Genomic DNA, 10,635 nt, shown 5'->3' with positions numbered 1-10,635 from the left:
ACCTGGATGAATATATTTGATTAACTTATCATTTAAAGAATTACTCTTAATTTTACAAGACATAATAACAATATTTTTTAAAAAGTCTTATTGAGATGACATTCCTCAACAATTAAGTATTTAATCAGTTTATAACAAAGAGAATGTTTAATCTGCATGATTTACCAATTAAATACCGCACCCTGATGTGTCTATAGCAACATGAGAGCTAAAATGAGATTGTTTCAAAGGGATTTAAGATGGGCAACACTCACTCAGTAAATGTACAAAGGTTTAGAGAGTTAGGTAGGTATAACGTCTGTCTTGGAAAATAAGGGATGTTTCAGTCAATGGTCAATTGCCTCCACACGGTTCATGGAGTTTAAGAACCACTGAGGGTCTAGCTGTGGCAACACTGTAAACGTCAGTTTTGACTTCTGCAACATCACCATTTTCCAGCCCAGAGAACCAAGGCTCTCAAGGAATGTACCAGCATCCCTCCTGCCACATGGAGACTTGCGGCTTGCACTCAATGTTCAGAGACCTCAGAGAGGGAGCAGCTACTCCAGCTGGGGGAAACATCATAGTAGGGATACAAATGGAATTAAAGAACTAGGAAACCTTTGTCTTCCTTTAATACTGGGATTAGACAAATTGAAGATTTTTTGATTTAATAAACATTTTCAAATAACTACTGACAGGCTCGGGGCAGTGGCTCACACCTGTTAACTTAGCACTCTGGGAGGCTGAGGGGGGAAGATCCTTTGAGCTTAGGAATTTGAGACCAGCCTGAGCAAGAGTGAGACCTTATCGCTACTAAAAATGGAAAAAGTTAACTGATGTTGTGGTGGCCGCCTGTCGTCCCCTCTACTTAGGAGGCTGAGGCAGAAGGATGGCTGGAACACAGGAGTTTGAGGTTGTTGAGGTTTATGCTGACTCCATGGCACTTTAGCGTGGGGCAGCAGAATGAGACTCTGTCTTGAAAAAAATGCACTGTTGACAATGATGCTGCATATATTGGTAGAAAAAGGAACATAGTGGGTAATCACTCTTGTGCATGGTATTTGGAAATAGACATTTCTCTTCTTAAATAAACAAAAAAAATTCTTAAATAAACAAAAATCTTTTGGAATGTTCATAATCTTTCCTACTGTAGAAATATTTCCTTTAGATTTCACTTGACCAATATGTAACTTTTTTTTAAGACTGGAAAAGAATGTAACATGTAGTCGGATGTGGTTGCTCACGTCTGTAATCCCAGCACTGTGGGAGACTGAGGAGAGAGAATTGCTTGAGCTCAGGAGTTCGAGACTTGCCTGAGGGAGAGTGAGATCCTGACTCCTAAAAAAAATGGAAAAACCCAGCTGGGCACTATGGGGAATGCCTGTAATCCCAGTGGTTTCTGGAGGCTGAGGCAGCGGGATGCCCACAGTCTGAGGTTGCAAACACCACTGCACTCTGCTCAGGGCATAGGATGGGACTTTGTCTCAACAACAACAACAACAACAAAAAAGCAAAGAAATAAAAAATAAGTACGGAGATAAATAAAAACGAATATAACATGTAGCCTTTAAATTTAGCACATATCTCAGTCACCACTTGAGAGGCAGAGACAGCCTCTGTTTACAGCATCCTGGTCACTTGGAAATGATTAGCATGAATACAGAGCATAGGAATTCCAGCTGTTTTTCTAAATTTTGGTTTCAGAATGTCGTAAGGCAGAGCTATTCCTTTAGATAGACTTCCTTTCCTACTTACCTGCTGCACTTGCTGTGGCTTCCTAGGTGAGGAGCTCTGCCTTCGCCTGGCTATAACTTAAGAACTTAAGAATCACTACCCCAGCCAGGCACTCTGGAAGGCCAAGGAGGGTGGATTGCCTGAGCTCAGGAGTTCAAGAACTGCCTAGGTAAGAGTGAGACCCAATCTCTACTAAGAAAAACTAGCTGGGCCTTGTGGTGGGTGATTGTAGTCCCAGCTACTCAGGGGGCTGAGGTTAAGAAGATCATGTGAGCCCAAGAATCAGAGGTTGCTGTGAGCTATAACAGTAGAGAGCTCTCTACTCAGGGTGGTAGAGTGATACTATGTCTCAAAAAACAAGAAAGAATCACTACTCCTGGGTGCAAGACCTAATTAATACAATTAATTTCTGTCCTCACGCTAAAATTAAAAGGAAAAGACCCAGTAGTTTAAAATCTGGAAGAGTTACAAATCTCATTTGGACTTCTAGACCAACATCTTCCATCTGTACATACCACTGAAACCGAACTGTACACAGATGACATAAATTTTTCAAGTTTACCTGGACAATTATGGGCACAACCGTGGTTGGACTGGTTCTGTATGTGCAGTCCAGTGTTCTTTCCATAACCCTATTTTATCATTTCAAATGTTTAGGTGTAAGGTAAGGTAGAGAGAGCTATGGGTTTTCAAACTAGAGGGACATGGTTTCAAAGTATAACTCAATACCTCCCAAAACACTGATCTCTGAGTGGGAAATTCCTTAGCCTAAAAATAAGGAAAGAATAAGAATGAAGGCTTCTAGCTCAGAAGGTTTGAAGTGATATTGGTGAAGCACCCAGCACACTTGCTGGCACGTGGAGGTGCCCAGAGAATGGCAGTGGTGACAGCCATGGCTACTATTATTTTGACAGTTTGAAAATTTTAGAAACGTATCTTAAATAAACCCAGTTCTTTTTGTTAACAAAAAGGAGTGGCAATCGTTTATTTATACTTTACTGGGGTTATATCTGTTTCAAGCAAAAAGTACTTTTGTAAGTTTAATCACTTATGGGGGGAATAGAATGCCTTCATATTTGTTCTAGTATTAACTTTTCTGAGCTTCAAAGTGTACTTTTAATTTTAATATTTCAAGATTTGATGTAAAAGTCTGGGATTATCCTATATATGGCCTTTAAGATAATACAGATTTTAATACTTTCACTCTTTAATACTTTGAAGTTAGAAAGTATTTCGAAGAAACAAAATTATTCATCCGTTACAACAGGAACAATAATTACAGCAGGGCGAGATGTACACTGACAACTCTCATTCCTTGGTGTCCCAAGACAACGGGCACAAATTTAGGGCAATAGCCAGGTTTTTTTTTTTTTTTTTTGTCTTGTCTTTGTCAGTGGCATAATTATTTACTAAACTTTGGAGTATTTCAAATCACAAATCAGGAATAATGAAGATTTTTAACTGATCAAAAAATTTTAGAGGCCAGGGATACCACCAGTGGTTAGCTACTGCTGTCTTGGGAAGTTGCACAAACTTTTCAACAGCCATTCCCAGGGGTAGGGCATCATCTGGGAAGATGATTTAGTTAGATATACTTTTATAAAGTGTTGGGGGGGCAGGATGAATGTGTTTTACAAACTAGTTGTTTTATATAATAATAGTGTTCTATGTGTCATTTCCAAAATTAAAGTAATGTCTTAAAAAATTAGATCCTCACATTGCATGACCAAAACCTGTGCTCCTCACTTTTGATCTGGTTAGTGGACACCAGGAAGTGTTAACTCACCTGGATCCAAAGTTAGCAAAATCCATTTACTTACATAGGAAGTACTCTAATTGGAGTAGCAAAAGTTTGTTATGATGCTGGAATAGAACTGTTCTCTTCAATCTTTTATCTGTAATAGGATAAGGTTGCTAACAAGTATTTATAGGGTCATTATTTTCAACTGTTTCTTGACACCTAACAATATTATTTTAAGCTTCAGCCAACTAGATTTCCAATAATTATATAACGTCTCTCAGTAATGATCTGTTGCTTAAGATACACATTCTACTTTACCTTTCAACACAGACTTGATAACCTCTCATTTTCTAACTGTAATTGAGGCAAATTCAGTCTTGGCTAATTAGGGGCTCTTAGGACTCCTCAGACATATTATTCTTGATGACATATCAAAAGTATTAGGGTCTATTTTTATTTTTAATTCAAGTAATACAAATGTGCAACTTACAGATATTAAGAATGTTTGAGGACATCGCAACTATTTTACAAATAACAAGTCCAATGTGATACTGGGGACGTGCAAAATGACAAACCCTCACAACCTAAAAAGAATGGTTGCTTGTCAAGGGTTCTTTCTAGAAGGAAACCCACAGCCATGTCAGAGGCTTAGGTATCAAAGTGAAAGTGTACGTAACCAGGGCATTTAAACTAGTGCAGTATTTTAATGCCAGTGTGCTCGGATCTACTTTAGATAACTCTGCCACCCAGGAAGTCTTCCAAAGAAGTTCAGTGAATAAAGAGGAGTCGAAAGGGGGGAATATCTTCAAGGAGAAAAAATGTCTACTTTTGGCAAGAACTGATGGGAAGAATGGTTAAGCTTTGCAGTAAATAGGTCACCAAGCCAAAACATCAGAGATGTGAGCAAAGTGTACACCTGAGTGCACAACCCCAATAGATCTATCTGTGCTGATCTATTTCCAGAATGGCTCTAATTTTTTTTTTCACCACAGACTATGCACTTTAGCTTTTCTAAGAAGAAATGTAACAGTAGTAACATCAACTCAACTTTCCTTTTCCATTCACCATTTTTGAAAATCACCACATAAGCAGAACAAGTAAAAGAGAACTTGGATAGGAAACATACGCTTGTAAATTTGGAGCAATAGCGAAAGCAAGTAGAAGTTGTTAATATGGTTTCAGTATTTTGTGAAAGAGCCAGCTGGATGGATGATAATTTTTCTACCCCTGCAGGGCATCAAAGCTTTTAGAAAATAATTTTTTTCACACATATTAACACTTAGCTTATTAAAACAGATGATACTTTTATTGTAAAAAGGCCTGGGTAGAGGCTAAAAACATAAAGTATGAAAGATAAGATTCATTTTGGCCACCCATTCTAACAGGCAGGGAACACTGACGGGACAGACCCTGGTGGAGATGATGACGTAGCGGGACCTTCTGTAACTGCCACAGCTGAAGTGTCACCAGGAAGCCCGTGAATTGCTGTTATGAAAACATTTGCGGTAACTTGCATAATTAAATGAAACTGCCAGAAAAGCATTTCTAAAATGCAAGAAGATGTACATAAATAAATATACTTCAAAAGCCATATTACATTTCAGAATCAGCATCGTGGTGAATTATGCAGTTATGTCAGAAGCACCATTTCTTCTGAACTGGCTGTTAAATGATTTCAAATGAATGACAGCATTTTTATTTAAACTGACTGTTCTCTTAGTCTCCTTTACAGATACTCAATAAATGTAACTTGATGATCTCAGTATCTAAAACCACAATCCCCTACTTCTTGGAGTCGTCATGGCGAAATGAAGACATTCGTACTGATAAGACTGTAATATGGTATTTCCTTTTAGCATTTTTCAGTACTTTCAATCAAGATAAAAATGTTCAACAGCAGCAGCATGGCAGATAAGAATTTGGCCTTACAGAAGCTTATTTCTTTGTTTAACTGAAGAATGTTACACTGACTTAAAAGAAATGCTTTAAGAGTAAAGGGGACCACATCTATTACAACATGATTGTGTTTATAAAATGTTGCAAAAGGCGGGTGAAATCATGCTGAACACAATGGTAAAATGATTACCGTCTTGCTGATTAAAACGAACCTCAAAAGGGTTCTGAGACTTTCATTCTAATGGTGACAGTTTTCATGTAGAAAAGGAATCTAATTAAAGCTTCCCTCAGCAGTCAAGGAAATGTAAAGATTATCAACTCTATTAGCTGCATGGAGAGAAAGGATCAAAAAAGGAGAGCGTGCTTTACAAACATACTATCAGAATGCCAGTTTCCTCTTTCCTGTATATCCATCAAGCCGGCACACCTTGCAAGGGTAGTTACTTACATCAAACAACTTTTCTATATACATTTCCTCATTGACCTTTTCTCGAAGAATATCCTGGTTTTGCCGAACAAACATAATGTAGGTGTCTGCCAGATCCATTCCGGGTTTCTGTTGGGAGGGACAAGCAGGAGGAATAAAACAACATCAGCTCTCAGTTCAATAAATAATGATGATTTATTCCTTACCTGAAAATTAAGTTTGAAAATGACACCAGAAAAATGTGCTCAAGAGCCCATCAATAGTGAGCACTTTCAAGAAATTTCATAATTAAGGCAAATAAAATAATTTATTACAACTTGAGCGTATAGTCATTCATCATTTTAAAATATTTAAAAAGACAATGTTGTATGCCTGAAGATACCATTTTTAAAAAAATGGCTATCTTGACAGGTCAGTATGTCCAGCAGAATAAGTGAATGAATTTTCCCTTAATTTTTGCATATGCAATTATCATTTCCTAGCTGTAAATACACTTGTCATCATTTTTGCCAGGTTTATCTATACTATTAAAAAATGTTAGCTTTCCTTGGGGTGCCTCCTTCGACTATTATGGGTGTTAAAGGAATACAAACTCAATTTTCTTATTAAGTGGAGTAAAATACAATTAGGAAGGTATTGGGGGAAAAGATTTAGTACATTACAAAATGAACATGAAATGTTTTGTAGATTATCTGTTGCTTCTGCTCAATATTTACTGATAATATTCCAAGAATTTATCTTAGAAATGCAGTAAGAATATCAAGGAACTTCCTGGATAGAGCCAAAGTCGTGGATTAGATAGCATTCCAAAGTTATCTGAAGTGGGGTGTCTTCTAATGGTCCAGGACGTAGAATAGGGAATATCACTCTTCCTTGCTATAGACGCTACAGAATCACTCCTCGGAGGAATGAAAGCTTGAATGGCTGCTACAGAGTTTTTATTCTTGATTTATGTTTAGCTCTTTTTTGAGTTTTATTTAGCGGGACTTGCTAATGAAAATAATTATTTGTGTCATCTACACCTGGGCTTGATTCATAATCCCGTATTGACTTAGTTATTTGATGACAGTTTGACAGTAATCAAGAAAAAAATGGTAGAACTAATGCCCAAATAAAACTATAAGCCTTACGTCATTTCATGTCCACAGAATGTACTTATAATCTTTATCAGAGACTCATTTGCAAAAGTAAATATTGTAAGAAAATTAGTTGAAAGAGGATATTGATCATCTAACTATTACTACTGCTGGAAAAATAACTCGAGGTATGTATCTGAGTAATGCAAGGATAGTGGTGGCATCTTCTCCCTAAATAAAAGATGGAAGGCCAGGCCTGGTAACTCATGTCTATAATCCTAGCACTTGGGAGGCTGAAGTGACTCAGTTTGAGGCCAGGAATTCAAGATCAGCCTATGGGCAATACAGTGAGAACCTACCTCTACAAAAAATAAGTGATAAAAACTAGCCGAGTACAGTTGTGTACGCCTATAGTCCCAGACACTTGGGAAGGTGAGACAGGAAGATTGCTTGACCACAGGAGTCTGAGGCTGCAGTGAGCTGTGATCATGCCACTCTATCCCAACCTGAGCATCAGAGTGAGACCCTGCCTCTAAGAAAAGTAAAAAAAAAAAAAAAAAAAGAAAGAGAAAGTTCTTGCTACTTTTTTGAGAGGTGATACATATTATTTAATATAGTATATTAACTTGTCCACTTCTTAACCAATATGTAATATAGGTAATGAATATATCTAACTTATTCCACTTATAGAATTTAATTTGATTGTTTTGTTACAAAGCTATTTCTGTGCAGTAAAAATGACTGGAATTTCTTTCTGCTCTTATATTTAACCTAAAGAGAAATACAGTAGAACTTCTGTAAGTTGGCCACCCGAGGGAGTGTAATAAATTGGTCAACATATGGAGGTGGTCAAGGTAAGGAACCAGGCCTACTGTATTGATAGGAACATGCAGTGCATGTCCAGTCTATGAAAATTAGGTAAACTTAAGAAGATGGTCAATGTAGGGAGGTGGTCAACTATGGAGGTTCTACTGTATATGCCACGTAAATTCAAGGATGCTTTCAACATAACTCTGATACAATAAAAGTAGTTACAACCTGAAACAACTATTTATATAAATGTCTTCACCAGCCTCTCCTTGAAGAGCATTCATATACATTACAAGTAATATATCCCAAATTCAACAGAGTCGGCTTCTCAAATTTATGCCTTCAGTATTTCTCTTTGCAATTCTCATAAGCAATGTGTAACAGTTTAAACAAAGAATAATCAATAAAAACCTGGTTATTTTCTTTTGTCTGGGCAGTGAGGAGTTATACATTAGTTTTTCCAGTGAAGAGGCAAGGTAATTTGCACAAAGATTGAAACGATTAATACCTGAGGGCAGCTAACTCATAAGGTGCCTACTTTTCTCTGGGCCTGTCAAACTTTGTCAAAACACTGAAACTGAGAACATTCAGAAAACACACTGTCGTGAAAGGAAAATGGCATAATTCTACACATAATAGTAAGTTAGTTCAGCATCCAGGTATCAGTCTGGAGCCTGGAAACAGGATGCTGTGATATACATAATACCAACACAGCTGGGTCCTGCCCAGTTAAACTGGGAGGTGAAGAACAGACAAGTGAGAGGCTTGCCTTCTCTCCTATCTTTCCCTATTCCAATCCAAGTTTTGCCTTTCAAAGAAAAACTGTGCTTAGAAGTTCAGGAAATTTATGGCCAGGAAGACTGGATAATAATGACTTGAAGCATTCACCACTGACACCAGGGTAATTTCTTCCCTATTTCCTTAATCATTTACCAGATAACATTAGACATCATGAAACACTGCCCAGAGTTTATCTTTTAGCATCTAAAACTAACAAATACTTTACAGGTTAAGCCTGACAGAAAACTAAATGCTGTTCCCTCTTGGCAGATCCAAAGGATATAATGCTGACATCTGTAAAGCGAGATACTTCTAGAACTTTCTAAGGAAATAAAAATGTCTGGTTGGGGGGGGGTCTAAGGTAAAGCTTATTTAAAAGTTTGCTTTAACAAATTGTTTCCTTCTTTTTCTCTTTGAAATTGTTTATTCTCCCCTTTTGGCAAAGTAACATCCACTTGCCTGGAAAAAAAATCCCTGGGATCCTTCCATTCCCCACCAGCTCTGTTTCTTCCTTTATCTTTGAGCTGTTTACCTAGTCTCGAAAGTGTGACATATGGGAATTTCACACCTAGTGAATATATTTTCATGTAGCTTGTGGCATAAGACTATAATCATTAAAAGAATATACACAAGTAAGAGTCACTGCAACAGCTGGTGACATTTACCAATTAGAATTTGTAGTTCTTTAAAACACTTTATCCTTCATTGGTGTACGAAGGGTAATTATCTCTGATAAATTGCTGAAAAAAGATGCAATTTTCCTTTTAAACAGTTTCTCCATACAGTACAAACGTGTTTGGATAGGAGACATTATCGCTGGTTCAGTGCTCCTCGGGCTGTTTCGCGGCAGTAAAATTTACGCACTTTGGAAGTCACCACATCTAATTCCATTTCTAAATGTTATCTTATTAGGAAATAAGTTTAGTTAAAAAAACAAACCAACTAAGCACACTGTTCAATGTGGTTCTTCTGGGACGTAAATGAAAGGCATTTCACCGCAGAGAGACTGCAGGTACGGATTCTGATACAAGTGGGCACATACCGACTTTCCCAAAGGAGTGGCCTGTTAAACTTCAACAACTGTGGATTGGGATGAGTTTTTATCAAGAATATTGCATTTTAAAGAGCTATATTTTGGTGATCTTTTCTAAATTGATAATTACAGTTTTCTAAAAATCATGGTTTTGGAAATGAGAAAATGACAAAAACCACATAGCAAGCGCTCTGTGTCTTAAACACCATTTAGAATGAGTAAAGGGCTTTTTTAATTCTCCCATTTAAACCAGTGAGATTCTTAGTTCACTAAGCCCTAACTTCACTTTGTGTTTTAAGGTAGCAATCTTCAAAGTCCCTAAATTACTTTTAATCTGATTCAGAAAATAACAGAATTTGGCTAGCAAAGTTACAATAAAGGGACCAAAAGAATCTAAAAAAATCCCCCATGAGTGTTAAGAAATCAATAACTATAGGAAATGAAATATTTTAAGGTGAGCTCCTCTTGTATTGGCTGTATGAGTAATTGAATACATCAGCGAGTGAATGAGTTTAAGAAAAGGATGCAAACTCCAGCAATTTTTTTTCAAGCGTTAATCACCAGTTAACCTAGCAAGATGAACATGCTGTTTGAAAAAAAATCCTTGTTAATTATATGCTGCAAACACTCTTACTTCCTGCTGCTATACCTAATCCCACAGGTGCAAGTCTTCGCTCTCCTATTCATGGGTAGGTGGGTGCAAGGCTGCAGTCACTTTTCACAGCGACAGATTTAGATACAGAAGAAGGCGCTTAACCTTCCACTGGAGGTTAACGATACACTACACAAACACTGTCATGGTGCCTGTTTAACAAGGAGACAAATTTTTAAATATACTACTCCAGCCTCAAAGATTAACTAGAAGCTACAGTGTAATTGACTTAATTTAAACGTGCATGTCTCATAACCTAGGAAAGCTTGCCTTAAAGAAATAATCAAGAGCGGAACCGTGATATCCTGACTTATGATAATCTGCATGCTTCATAAATGAAATACTGGGTCTGGTCATTCACCATCACAGGGAAAAAAACGGATCTTTTAAAATATAAGACAATAGCATGTCTTCTAAACTTGAAATTGTAGCAAAAACTGTTTCTATCTCAACTCTGGCATTGAAGATTCAATAACAGTTTATTGAATCTGACCATAGAACATA

The 10,635-nt window shown here is 37.2% G+C and overlaps 1 protein-coding gene across 3 annotated transcripts in view; it reads right to left on the bottom strand.

Annotated features, from left to right (window-relative positions):
* The window catches only part of CADPS2 (calcium dependent secretion activator 2), a 499,168-nt gene that overhangs the window by 20,155 nt on the left and 468,378 nt on the right, over positions 1-10,635 (bottom strand). For 2 of the 3 annotated variants that reach the window (XM_003789780.2, XM_023513206.1), the window contains one exon: positions 5,802-5,909. In XM_003789780.2, coding sequence (XP_003789828.1) covers positions 5,802-5,909 — 108 coding nt within the window. Of the gene's footprint in view, positions 1-4,752; positions 4,943-5,801; positions 5,910-10,635 lie in introns of those variants that run through there. The other variant, XM_023513207.1, reaches the window with a different exon arrangement.

This window comes from Otolemur garnettii, unplaced genomic scaffold, assembly GCF_000181295.1.
Source record: "Otolemur garnettii isolate 467f Iridium unplaced genomic scaffold, OtoGar3 scaffold00037, whole genome shotgun sequence".
In the NCBI taxonomy this organism is placed as follows: domain Eukaryota; kingdom Metazoa; phylum Chordata; class Mammalia; order Primates; family Galagidae; genus Otolemur; species Otolemur garnettii.
This window is presented reverse-complemented; position numbering and strand designations above follow the sequence as displayed.